At 56.6% G+C, this 13905-nt stretch overlaps 1 protein-coding gene across 1 annotated transcript in view; it reads left to right on the top strand.

Moving 5' to 3' along the window:
- Nucleotides 1-13905, top strand: part of Bsn (bassoon presynaptic cytomatrix protein) — a 39706-nt gene that overhangs the window by 15392 nt on the left and 10409 nt on the right. Inside the window, exons 5-6 of the mRNA XM_029481991.1 lie at nucleotides 6139-6627; nucleotides 7151-13792. Of these exons, the coding sequence (XP_029337851.1) occupies nucleotides 6139-6627; nucleotides 7151-13792 (7131 nt within the window). The remainder of the gene's footprint in view (nucleotides 1-6138; nucleotides 6628-7150; nucleotides 13793-13905) is intronic.

The raw sequence follows: 13905 nt of genomic DNA, 5'->3' as shown, positions 1-13905 counted from the left end.
AAAAAAAAAAAAAAAAAAAAAAAAAAAAAAAAAAAAAAGAACCAAGCCTAGTATGAGTAAGGAAATCACTTGACCACCACAGGAGGAGTAGCCCTGAGTGAGATGAATGGCCTCTTTATGTGAAACCCATGTGGCCTTTCAGGCCCAACACTACTCCCTGTCCCTCATTGGAGGACATTTGGCCCACCCAGTAGTGGGGGAAAAGGGGTCTCCAGAGCCTGTTTTCCCAACACCTGTAGATGTAAGCTCACTGCTGGTCAGATGGGGTGCTCTGACACCGAAGGACGGTGAGCCCTGGTGGACTTGAGTTAACCTAGTTTAGAAGCCCCGTACCCCCAAGAGACATCTCAGGCCATTTCCCCATTAAGCAGGATATACATAGAGGGAAAGACACTGTTTATCCAGGGGCATAAACGTTCCTGACAGCTTCCTGTGGCAGCCTCTGGGGCAGGCCACACGAAACGCTGAATCAGCCCAAACAAAAGTGTCCCAGTCACGTGGTGACTTGAGGTGACCCATATGAATTCTAATCTAGGCTCCTCTTTACTGGCTGGATTCTAGCTTCCCTGGACTCTGGACCTCCTGCCTCTCAGCAGGAAGCATCCCCCACTCCCATGCCCTGCTGACTTATGCTCACCTCAGGACTATCTCCTTTGCCAGTTCAGTCCTTGCCTCCATAATCCTTGTCCAGAGGGTCCATGGTCCTGAACACATGTCTGATAGGGGTACTGGCCCAAGTTCTTCCCAAAGTCAGATCACCCACCTCTCTGCTTTTAACACTAGTCAAGAAGGGTACACCCTGCCAGGCAGTGGTGGCTCATGTCTTAAATTTCAGCACTTGGGAGGCAGAGGCAGGCAGATCTCTGAGTTTGGGGCCAGCCTGGTTTACAGAGTGAGTTTCAGGACATCCAGGACTACACAGAGAAGCCCTGTCTCAGAAAAGACCAAAAAGAAGAAGGAGGAGGAGGAGGAGGAGGAGGAGGAGAAGGAAGAGGAGGAGAAGAAGAAGAAGAAGAAGAAGAAGAAGAAGAAGAAGAAGAAGAAGAAGAAGAAGAAGAAGAAGAAGAAGAAGAAGAAGAAAAGAGGGGTACACCCCACCCCACCCCCTTTCTTTCAACAGCTCTGTTGAAGCTGCTGTCCTCAGGAGGGCTATGGCTGCTCTGAGGAAGGTGTGGACCAGTAACCATGATGCCCCTTCCTGTGGAGGTCTTACTGTTATCCATCATCAAGAATCGAAGCCAGCAGCCCAGAGTCCTTTCAGCTCAGCATCCACTCCACAGACCAAGCACCCATAGCCCCACACCCAGATTCACAAGAATCTGGCCTCTGCTCTCCACCCAGTGGCCAGAGCCCTAGACCCCACCCCTGCCCCACCCTCTACTTCCTTTTCCTTCCAGCCACAAAATAACCACTCATTTATTAAAACTCCCTGCAGGTTCACCTGCCTTGCAGCTTATGTATGGCTTGTGGGGAGGAGCTGTTGCATGGTGTGACCCCATCCCCGCCACACACACCCCAGCATTGCTTCACCGAGGTCTTAACTAGGCCACAGCATTCTTTGCTCTCACCTCAGCGAGTGGTCACTTGCTGTTCTGAGCAACTTTGTGCTTCCCCGTGACCTATTTTTCACTTCTTGGTTAGAGTTGTGTCACAGGTGCTAAGAGATTCACCCTAAGTGAGGTAGTATAGAGGCCACACGCTGGTCCCTCTCCAGGTCAGAGGGATTGATCTGCTGGGCTCAGGCCAGTTGAAGGCTCAGCATGACTGAGCCGTGTCTCTCTACATGGGGTAAGGCAGACCTCTGTAGCTGTGTACAAGAGGAAGAGACTCACAGCCCCCTATGTGTCTAGTAGACCTATTAGGGTTTATCTGAGGCCAGACCAACGGGCTGGCCATTTTCCTCAGCGTGTGCAGCTAGGAAAAGCTTTCCCTTCTCTCTAGATAGAGTCCAGAGAATACCACATGGGAATCACTACAGTTGGACCAACTTTTACTTGAAACTTCCTCTGAAGAATACTGTTTAATGAGTCATTTCATAATTAAAAGGGCTGATTCCAACATTTTTTAACCTATTCATCTTTTAGAAAGATAATAGTACCTTTCTGGGCCACTTTCTAATTGACTTGCAGTTCAACGGTGCGAAGAAATTAGTGGAATTGTTACAGTAATATCACCAGTTTCTTGCTATCCGCGCCAAAATTTCAGCTGTGCCCTTGAAATGCCAGGTTTCCCTGGGCAAACGTCCTTGCCCCTGTGACATGCAGGGCTGGAATGGGCTTGTGAACAGAGGGTGGGCACTGGGCCCAAGGCAAACAGCTGCCTCCTGCTTCACCCCAGGCTGCCTCTGGGGTGGCAAATCAGACTCCTACCTCTTCCCCTGTGGGATGGAGACAGTAATTCTTTTAGGTGTCCATATGAGCTGCTGTACCTGAGGTCTGTATGTAAGTCCTTACAACAGCCAATCCTCCAGTCAGAACACTGGACCCAAGGTGTTCCCCGAGGGGAGGAAGACTCCTCACCGTAAACACTGTGGCCAGGCCAGGCTCAGGTGTCCCGGAGGAGAACTGCATGGGGAATGAACACGCTTGGGGCTAGGGCATGAGAGGGGCACATCTCAGCTTCCAGGGAGCACGCTGCACACACTGGGTAAGGCTTCCTTCTGGGAGGCAGAAAGGAGGAGCTTGGGTATACCCAGGCTCATGGGGCGGCATGGACATTATACAATCGTAAAAGTCCAGCAGCGCTGAGACTGGCCGCGCCTCTGGCCCAGTGTCTGAGTCTTTACCTTTTGGGTTTCTTTTGTGGGTATTTGTTTATTTATTTATTTATTTCGAAAACAAGGCTGGCCTCAAACTCATGGCAACTCACCTCTCAAAATTATAGGCCTGAGCCACCATACTGAGCTGCCCTATGGTCCAGCGGTGTGGGAAGCCAGGTAGCTGGCCATGAGGTGTAGATCAGGATGGGCCACAAGAGCTGGCACACAGGCAGCTCCACAAACTCAGAGAACAGGCCTGTGGCCTCCTTCAGACAGTGTCAGGATGCCCAGCATCCCACACAACCCCCCCCCCCCCCCCCCCCCAGTCTCCCGGTCCTCACTGGCCGGTGACTCAGAGACCACAGTTCTCACATGCTTTGGGGTTTCCCCTCCCCCCCTTTACTTCCTTCCCCTTCTGTGTGGATTGGAAGCTCTAATGATCATCTTTGGTTTCCATGAGAACCAGGTGAGACTCCGTGCTCGGACACTTCTGCAGAAATGCCGCCTTGAACCACTGAGCTCCTTGGTACACGCCTTTACATCTCCCAACTGGAGCTGATGATTGTTCTTGGGAGATCCGTATCTTCCTGTCCCCCAAAGGACTAACAAGGCAGAGGTGGTCATCAGTCTCCCCGTTGTCCATTCTCTGGCTGCTCACCAAAGAGCCAAGCAAAAAGGACAGCCAGCCAGCCAGCCTCCCTCTGCTGGGGCTGGGTGGGGCTTAGCAAGGGAGACAGTCATATTCTGAGTGGGTGAATGAATGAAGTGAGGAGATAAGACTGAAGGGAGAGAATGAATGAGTGGACGATCCAGAAACGGAAGGATCAGGGATGGAGGTGGGGGCACATTGGGGTGGGGCTGAGATGGAGGTAGATTGAATGAATGAGTTGATACCTCAACAGCTGTGCTCAGACTCCTGGGTGCGGGCGTTCTGCATGGCCTGCCTTTCACCCATACCCAGGAGGAGGCTTTGGCCAGTCCTCCGCCCAGCTCCTCCCAGCCTCCGTGCTTGTACACTGCTCCTGCTCCCAGTGGGCTGTGAAGGGCCTCCAGCAGCCGGGTCAAGCGCTTATTTTTAGCTCTTCCTTCACACACCGCCTTCTCCCCCACCCGCCCTTTCTCACTGCTTACAAAGCAGAGCCAGGAGCAAGAGAGCCACCAGGAAGCTTTCCTGAAACCCAGCTGCCTCCATGAATATACCTGTGAAGGAGCAAAGCCCCAGCCAGCCTGTGACCACTGGCAGCGTGCCTACTAAAGGCCTTACTTGTGGGCACAGATAAGCAGGCCTCTACAGGGGCTAGCCCTGGACACTTGGTTTGCCTTTGTCCATGCTGCCCTTCCAGGGTACCCTCACTATCTTTTAGATTGCTGCTTCTGGAGTGGGTTCAACAGACCAGAGGTGGTTCAGAGGTGTGTCTGAGGCAGCAAAAGTAACAGGACACCATTTTTTCCTATGCCTTGGCTCTGTGACTGTGGTTCACATAATGATCTTTCTCATGGCACCACTCCTGGGAGGAGCCCATGTCTAGGCACTGGGGCAAGGGCAAGCGTGCACTGAGCAGTTAGTAGGGTGCTGTTCTGGGCTGGGCTAGGCTGTTGCCCTCATTCCCATTCCCTCATGTAGCCAAAGCAACATATTCCTGTCCAGCTAGATCTGCTGTGGGTCTAGAACCCCCGACTCAGGGACCAGACATGTCCAAGTCCCAGCCCTGTGCAGTCAGCTGCGATTTGAAGAATTGGTTTCTAGCAGTCTTAGGACTCCCTGCTGATTCCTTTGTCATATTTATCATGGCTTGTTTAGAGCTGTGGGTTCCAGGAAGGGCTTCTATCAGTCACTTCTCATTGCAGTGACCAAATTGCAGATAGAAGGAACTTAAAGGAGGCAAGGTTTGTTTTGACTGGCACTTTAGAGGGGACCATGGTAGCCGAGGTGGCACTGATTGTGGCAATGGAGGCTTGGGGCACAGCTCATTCACATCTTACCAGATCAGGAAGCAGAGAATTTGATCCGGAACCAGAAGTAGGTATCACCTTCAAAGACCTTCCCCTAGCAACCCATTACAGCTTCTTAGAATCTATGTCCAAAGGTTCCAAGCAGCACTAGCAGCTACGGACCAAGTATTCAGACACGCAGGCCTTTGTATTGTAGGAACAGTTCACATTCAGACTATAGCAGTGCTGGTCCCTGTGTGTCATCGCCATCATGACCCTGTCTTCAGCCTTTAGCCCTGGTTCTGAAACTGTGGGTGATTTTTAAGAGTGGTGGCTAATGCTAATGATAAATAGAGATGCTGGGCAGTGGCAGTGCACACTTTTAATCCTAGCACTTGGGAGGCAGAGGCAGGCGTATTTCTGAGTTCGAGGACAGCGTGGTCTACAGAGTGAGTTCCAGGACAGCCAGGGCTACACAGAGAAACTCTTGTCTCGAAAAACCAAACCAAACCAACAAACAAAACACCAAACAGTGATGCCACCCCAGTTCTGGAAGGAACTGGGCTCTAGGCACACAGTTCTCCATCAGAGGGAAAGTCCAGAGCCCTGGGCACAGGAGGAGTCCTTTCTGTGGTGTTCTTTCCTAGCCCTAGACAGGGAGACTTGGCTGAAAGTGTGAGCAAAGACTTCTCAGTGCTACCCAGCTAGTCTTTCTGGCCCCAGGAGTTTGCCCCAGCTGAGCATAGCCCTTACTTGGGGAAGGAAATGGCAGGATACTATCAGACCCCAGAACTAGGAGCCAGGCAGGGCCAGGGCCTCTAGGACATTTTACATATTCTCTCTCCCCTCTCCCTCTCCCTCTCCCTCTCCCTCTCCCTCTCCCTCTCCCTCTCCCTCTCCCTCTCCCTCTCCCTCTCTGAATGCATTCCTGTTCTGCAGGACTTCTTGGCTGCTGGACCCCATACAGCCCCTGCATTGCAATTCAGTCCTTGGGGTTGGGGCCCTGGCTTCCCTCTGTGTTTCATCCCAAGCCTCTGTAATTTTTGTGGTTTCCTTGCCCTCTTAATTGTCTTCCTTTTCTGGCCCAGTGAAAATGTCTCTATGGGTTAAGAAGAAAATTTCTTCTTACCTTTGCGTTTTGATTTTGTATATGTCCCTGAGAAGTTTATAATTTGGGAGCAATACACCTGTCAGTTTTTTTCTCTTTATGCCTTTGGTATCCTGTTCTGAAAGACTTTCTCAGGCTGGGGGATGGCTCAGCGCTACAGTACAGGCTGGGGACGACTCAGCGCTACAGTATGTGTCTAAATGGTGCAGGGCTCGCTCTGGGTTCCATCTACCAAGAGTGAGGTCTGACCCCTCCCTAAGGGTTGGGAGAATGATGGAAATACTCTCTGCTTACTCCTGGGTCTGTGGTTTTCATGAACCTCCCTCCTGTTTCCTTACAGAAAACAGAGTGGCTCTGTCTGAACTGCCAAACTAAACGGCTGCTGGAGGGCAGCTTGGGGGGGCCAGCCCCCCTGCCTCTGCCCACCCCACAGCAGCCTCCTGCAGGAGTCCCTCACCGAGCAGCTGGAGCAGCCCCTCTGAAGCAGAAAGGGCCACAGGGGCTGGGCCAGCCCTCAGGCTCCCTGCCTGCCAAGGCCAGCCCCCAGGCCACCAAGGCCAGCCCTCAGGCCACCAAGGCCAGCCCTCAGACCACCAAGGCCAGCCCTCAGGCCAAGCCTCTCAGGGCTACTGAACCCAGCAAGACCTCTAGCAGTGCCCAGGAAAAGAAGACAGCGACCCCTGCTAAAGCTGAGCCTGTGCCGAAGCCACCTCCAGAGACTACTGTGCCTCCTGGGACTCCTAAAGCAAAAAGTGGGGTGAAGAGGACTGACCCTGCCACCCCAGTTGTCAAGCCTGTTCCAGAAGCTCCCAAGGGTGGGGAGGCTGAGGTCAGTTCTATTTAATTACCAAGGATCCTAGCTTTCAGGTGAGATAGTCTGAGGAAGGGCTAACAATGTAGGCCTAAGACAGATCTATTGGGGTCACAGAGACACCCTAGTTGAAAGAGGGTCTAGATTAAGTTTCAGTAGATCACTGGGATGAATGCACACTCCTTTAGTCCCAGCACTTTGGAGGCAGAGGCAGTCAGATCTTTGTGAGTTCAAGGCTAGCCTAGTCTACATGGTGAGTTCTAGGACAGCCAAGGCTCTGTAGAGAGACCCTGTCACAAAACAACAACAACAAACAACAAATGAAGTTCAGCTAGTCTGGAGTCCGTGGGATGGAGACACGTCATGTGTCTGCCACTTTGCTGGTCTCCCACACTTTCATCTAGTAAAGTTTCTCTTGCTGTGAAGTCTGTAAGTTATGCGGGGCCAGAGAGATAGCCCCTGGGATGTGGAGGGCCCCTTCCCGTGGTCCCTGGGATTGACAGGAGGTCAGGAGTAAACGCCTGCTTTTTACCCTATGCAGGAACCGGTCCCCAAGCCTTATTCTCAGGACCTGTCTCGAAGCCCACAGAGCCTCAGTGACACAGGCTACTCCTCCGATGGTGTCTCCAGCTCCCAGAGCGAGATCACAGGTGTTGTACAGCAAGAAGTGGAGCAGCTTGACAGTGCAGGGGTGACAGGCCCACGTCCACCCAGCCCCTCGGACCTCCACAAAGTGGGTAGTAGCCTGCGCCCTTCACTGGAGGCCCAGGCTGTGGCTCCCAGTGCGGAGTGGAGCAAGCCACCCCGCAGCAGCAGCAGCAGTGCAGTTGAAGACCAGAAACGGCGTCCTCACTCCCTGTCCATCATGCCCGAGGCCTTCGACTCAGATGAGGAACTGGGGGACATTCTAGAGGAGGACGACTCCTTGGCATGGGGACGTCAGAGGGAACAGCAGGACACAGCTGAGTCTTCAGATGACTTTGGCAGCCAGCTGAGGCATGACTACGTGGAAGACAGCAGCGAAGGTGGCTTGTCTCCCCTCCCACCTCAGCCCCCAGCCCGGGCAGACATGACCGATGAAGAATTCATGCGGCGACAGATCCTAGAAATGAGTGCTGAGGAAGACAACTTGGAGGAAGACGACACTGCTGTCTCTGGGCGAGGCCTGGCCAAGCACAGCGCCCAGAAGGCAAGTGCCAGGTCCAGGGCGGAATCTAGCCAAGAACCCAAGAGGCGCCTTCCCCATAATGCCACCACAGGCTACGAGGAACTCCTGTCTGAGGCAGGCCCAGCAGAGCCCACGGATGGCAGCGGAGCCCTTCAGGGAGGTCTCCGACGCTTTAAAACCATCGAGCTCAACAGCACCGGTAGCTATGGTCATGAGCTAGACCTGGGCCAAGGTCCTGATCCCAACCTGGACCGGGAGCCTGAGCTGGAGATGGAGAGCCTCACGGGCTCACCCGAAGACCGTTCTCGAGGGGAGCACTCCTCTACGTTGCCGGCCTCCACGCCTAGCTATACATCTGGCACCTCACCCACCTCCCTGTCTTCACTGGAGGAGGACAGCGACAGCAGCCCCAGCCGACGGCAGCGCCTAGAAGAAGCAAAGCAACAGCGCAAGGCGCGGCACCGGTCCCACGGGCCCCTGCTGCCCACCATCGAGGACTCCTCTGAGGAGGAGGAGCTGCGGGAAGAAGAGGAGCTGCTTCGTGAGCAGGAGAAGATGCGGGAGGTGGAACAGCAGCGAATTCGAAGCACAGCCCGCAAGACCCGGCGTGACAAGGAAGAGCTTCGAGCTCAGCGGCGGCGTGAGCGCTCCAAGACACCACCCAGTAACCTGTCACCCATTGAAGATGCGTCCCCTACAGAGGAGCTGAGGCAGGCAGCGGAGATGGAGGAGCTACACCGCTCTTCCTGCTCTGAGTATTCCCCCTCCCCCTCCCTGGACTCAGAGGCGGAGACCCTAGATGGCGGCCCCACTCGGCTCTACAAGTCTGGCAGCGAGTACAACCTGCCTGCCTTTATGTCTCTCTACTCACCGACTGAGACCCCTTCGGGCAGTTCCACCACGCCCAGTTCTGGACGGCCCCTTAAGAGTGCGGAGGAAGCCTACGAGGACATGATGAGAAAAGCTGAGATGCTCCAGAGACAGCAGGGCCAGGTGGCAGGGGCCCGTGGACCCCATGGTGGCCCCTCTCAGCCCACGGGCCCCCGCAGCCAGGGCTCCTTTGAATATCAAGACACCCAAGACCATGACTATGGCGGCAGGGCTTCTCAGCCGGTGGCAGAAAGCACGCCCGCAGGCCTTGGAGCGGCAGTGTACGAGGAGATCCTTCAGACATCCCAGAGCATAGCCCGGATGCGGCAGGCCTCCTCGCGGGATCTGGCTTTCACTGAGGACAAAAAGAAGGAGAAGCAGTTTCTGAATGCCGAGAGCGCATACATGGACCCAATGAAGCAAAATGGTGGCCCACTTACCCCTGGGACCAGCCCCACCCAGCTCGCTGCCCCCGTATCGTTTTCCACCTCCACCTCCTCAGACAGCAGTGGGGGCCGAGTTATCCCCGATGTCCGAGTCACTCAGCATTTTGCAAAAGAGCCTCAGGATCCTCTCAAGCTGCACAGCTCTCCTGTCTCCTCCACTTTGGCCTCTAAGGAGGTAGGCATGACCTTCTCCCAGGGTCCTGGGTCACCAGCCACCACAGCCAGTCCAACACGAGGGTATATGACTCCAACCTCCCCAGCTGGCTCTGAGCGTAGCCCATCAACGTCTTCCACAATCCACAGCTATGGACAGCCCCCAACCACTGCTAACTATGGGTCTCAAACGGAGGAGCTGCCCCACGCTCCCAGTGGCCCTCCCGGAAGTGGACGGGTCCCCAGAGAGAAGCCTCTGAGTGGGGGTGACAGTGAGGTCGGTGTCCCCCAGCCCTCTCGGGGATATTCTTACTTTACAGGCTCTAGCCCACCTCTCTCTCCATCTACCCCCTCTGAGAGCCCCACATTCTCACCAGGCAAGCTGGGCTCCAGGGCCACAGCAGAGTTCTCTACACAGACGCCAAGCCTAACACTTTCCTCTGACATTCCGAGGAGCCCTGGCCCCCCCTCCCCCATGGTAGCCCAAGGCACACAGACTCCACACCGGCCTAGCACTCCTCGCTTGGTGTGGCAGCAGTCTTCCCAGGAGGCCCCTATTATGGTCATCACTCTGGCGTCGGATGCTTCAAGCCAGACCAGAATGGTGCACGCCAGTGCCTCGACTTCCCCTCTGTGCTCACCTACAGACTCTCAGCCCACCTCCCACAGCTACAGCCAGACAACACCTCCAAGTGCATCTCAAATGCCCTCGGAACCGGCTGGGCCACCTGGCTTCCCACGAGCACCCAGTGCTGGTGCAGACGGACCCCTGGCACTGTACGGCTGGGGTGCCCTCCCTGCTGAAAACATCTCACTATGCCGGATCTCCTCTGTCCCTGGAACATCTAGAGTTGAGCCAGGCCCTCGGCCCCCGGGCACTGCGGTGGTAGACCTCCGCACAGCCGTCAAGCCCACCCCCATTATCCTTACCGACCAGGGTATGGATCTGACCTCTCTTGCTGTGGAAGCAAGGAAGTATGGCCTGGCCCTGGATCCAGTCCCAGGACGCCAGTCAACCGCTGTGCAGCCTCTGGTTATCAACCTTAATGCCCAAGAGCAGACCCATACCTTCCTGGCCACTGCCACCACAGTGAGCATCACCATGGCCTCATCTGTGCTCATGGCTCAGCAAAAGCAGCCAGTGGTGTACGGAGATCCTTTCCAGAGCCGCCTCGACTTTGGCCAGGGTTCAGGTAGCCCCGTGTGCCTGGCACAGGTCAAACAAGTAGAGCAGGCTGTCCAGACAGCCCCGTACCGAGGTGGGCCCAGGGGAAGACCCAGGGAGCCTAAGTTTGCCAGGTATAACCTTCCCAACCAAGTAACACCTCTGGCCAGAAGGGACATTCTGATCACCCAGATGGGCACCGCCCAGAGTGTGGGCCTGAAGCCAGGACCAGTGCCAGAGCCTGGTGCTGAACCCCACCGGGCTACTCCAGCAGAGCTCCGGTCACATGCTCCTCCAGGTACCAGGAAGCCACACACAGTGGTGGTACAGATGGGAGAGGGCACAGCCGGCACGGTGACTACCCTGCTCCCAGAAGAGCCAGCAGGTGCCCTGGACCTCACTGGAATGAGGCCCGAGAGCCAGCTGGCATGCTGTGACATGGTCTACAAGTTTCCTTTTGGCAGTAGCTGCACTGGCACCTTCCATCCTGCCCCTAGCGCACCTGACAAGAGTGTGACCGATGCTGCCCTGCCTGGCCAAAGCAGTGGCCCCTTCTACAGTCCCAGAGACCCTGAGCCCCCTGAGCCCCTCACCTTCCGCGCACAGGGGGTAGTAGGACCTGGGCCCCATGAAGAACAGAGGCCCTACCCACAGGGCCTGCCTGGAAGGCTATACTCCTCCATGTCTGACACCAATTTGGCCGAAGCTGGCCTCAACTACCACGCCCAGAGGCTTGGGCAGCTCTTCCAGGGCCCTGGGAGGGACTCAGCAGTGGACCTCAGCTCACTGAAGCACTCATACAGCTTAGGCTTTGCCGATGGACGCTACTTAGGACAGGGCTTACAGTATGGCTCCTTCACGGACCTGCGTCACCCCACAGACCTTTTGTCTCACCCACTTCCCCTGCGGCGCTATAGCTCAGTGTCAAACATCTATTCAGATCATAGGTATGGCCCACGGGGAGATGCAGTTGGCTTCCAGGAGGCCAGCCTGGCCCAGTACAGTGCCACCACAGCCCGAGAGATCAGCCGCATGTGTGCTGCCCTCAACTCCATGGACCAGTACGGTGGGCGGCATGGCAGCGGGAGTGGTGGGCCTGACCTCGTGCAGTATCAGCCCCAGCATGGGCCTGGCCTCAGTGCTCCACAGGGTCTGGCTCCCCTTAGATCCGGCCTCCTTGGCAACCCCACCTACCCAGAAGGGCAGCCAAGCCCTGGAAACCTTGCTCAGTATGGGCCTGCAGCAAGCCAAGCAACAGCAGTCAGACAGCTACTCCCATCCACAGCAACAGTGCGCGCAGCCGACGGCATGATCTACTCGACTATCAATACCCCAATTGCTGCAACGCTGCCCATCACCACCCAGCCTGCCTCGGTACTGCGGCCCATGGTGCGTGGCGGCATGTACAGGCCTTATGTATCTGGTGGAGTCACAGCTGTGCCCCTTACCAGCCTGACCCGTGTGCCCATGATTGCTCCTCGGGTACCTCTTGGACCAGCAGGGCTATACCGTTATCCTGCACCAAGATTCCCCATTGCTTCCAGCGTTCCACCTGCTGAAGGACCTGTCTATTTGGGGAAGCCTGCTGCGGCCAAGTCCTCGGGGGCAGGAGGCCCGCCAAGGCCTGAGCTACCAGCAGGGGCTGCTCCCGAAGAACCCCTTTCCACAACTGCCCCTGCTGTCATCAAGGAAGCCCCCGTGGCCCCTGCCCCGGGCCCGGCCCCGGCCCCACCACCTGGCCAGAAGCCAGCAGGAGAGGCCGCCGCTGGGAGTGGCAGTGGGGTCCTCGGCCGGCCTGCGGCGGAGAAGGAGGAAGCGTCTCAGGAGGACCGGCAGAGGAAGCAACAGGAGCAGCTGCTGCAGCTGGAGCGGGAAAGGGTAGAGTTGGAAAAGCTGCGGCAGTTGCGGCTGCAGGAGGAGCTGGAACGGGAGAGGGTGGAGCTGCAGAGGCATCGTGAAGAGGAGCAGCTGCTGGTGCAGCGAGAGCTGCAGGAGCTGCAGACCATCAAGCAGCATGTGCTGCAGCAGCAGCAGGAAGAGCGCCAGGCACAGTTTGCACTGCAGCGTGAGCAGCTGGCACAGCAGCGGCTGCAACTAGAGCAGATCCAGCAACTGCAGCAGCAGCTGCAGCTGCAGCTGGAGGAGCAGAAGCAGAGGCAGAAGGCCCCCTTTCCTGCCACCTGCGAGGCACCTAGCCGAGGGCCTCCCCCTGCTGCCACCGAGCTGGCCCAGAATGGCCAGTACTGGCCACCGCTGACCCACGCGGCCTTCATTGCTGTGGCGGGAACCGAAGGGCCCGGGCAACCTCGTGAGCCTGTGCTGCACAGGGGCCTCCCCAGCTCCGCCTCAGACATGTCACTGCAAACCGAGGAGCAGTGGGAGGCAGGCCGTAGTGGCATCAAGAAACGTCACTCCATGCCACGTCTGAGAGATGCCTGTGAGCCAGAGTCGGGACCTGATCCCAGCACGGTCAGGAGAATTGCAGACAGCAGTGTTCAGACAGATGATGAGGAGGGTGAGGGACGCTACCTTGTGACCCGCAGGCGCAGGACTCGGCGCAGTGCTGACTGCAGTGTGCAGACAGATGATGAGGACAATGCCGACTGGGAGCAACCCGTCCGCCGCCGCAGGTCTCGTCTTTCCCGTCACTCAGACTCAGGCTCCGACAGCAAGCACGATGCCACTGCTTCCTCATCCACCACGGCCGCTACTGCGAGGGCCATGAGCAGCGTGGGCATACAGACCATCAGCGACTGCTCCGTCCAGACCGAGCCCGAGCAGCTGCCCAGGGTCTCTCCAGCCATCCACATCACGGCTGCCACTGACCCGAAGGTGGAGATTGTCAGGTACATATCAGCACCAGAAAAGACTGGGCGTGGGGAGAGCCTGGCCTGCCAGACAGAACCAGATGGGCAGGCTCAGGGTGTGGCTGGGCCACAGCTCATAGGACCAACTGCCATCAGCCCCTACCTACCTGGCATCCAGATAGTCACCCCAGGAGCCCTGGGCAGATTTGAGAAGAAGAAGCCGGATCCTCTGGAAATCGGGTACCAGGCCCACCTGCCCCCGGAGTCCCTGTCGCAGCTTATGAGCCGCCAGCCTCCTAAGTCTCCACAAGTGCTCTACTCTCCAGTGTCGCCCCTGTCCCCTCACCGGCTCCTGGACACCTCGTTTGCTTCCAGTGAGAGGCTGAACAAGGCTCATGTGAGTCCCCAGAAGCAATTCATAGCTGACAGCACCCTTCGCCAGCAGACTCTGCCTCGCCCCATGAAGACCCTGCAGCGGTCTCTGTCCGACCCTAAGCCCCTGAGCCCCACCGCCGAGGAGTCTGCCAAAGAGAGATTCTCCCTCTACCAGCACCAGGGGGGACTAGGTAGCCAGGTATGGGCACAGGGGCTGGTCCAGGGTGGGATGGGGGTCTATTTCTAGCTTGAGGGGCCCCAGAGGGAGGGGTTTCTCCTGGGGTGGGAATGGAGTCACCTCTGGCTCCAAAG

This window comes from Mus caroli, chromosome 9 (genome assembly GCF_900094665.2).
Source record: "Mus caroli chromosome 9, CAROLI_EIJ_v1.1, whole genome shotgun sequence".
Classification (NCBI taxonomy): Eukaryota; Metazoa; Chordata; class Mammalia; order Rodentia; family Muridae; genus Mus; species Mus caroli.
The sequence above is the reverse complement of the archived record's forward strand: the minus strand, read 5'-3'. Positions and strand labels throughout refer to the sequence as shown.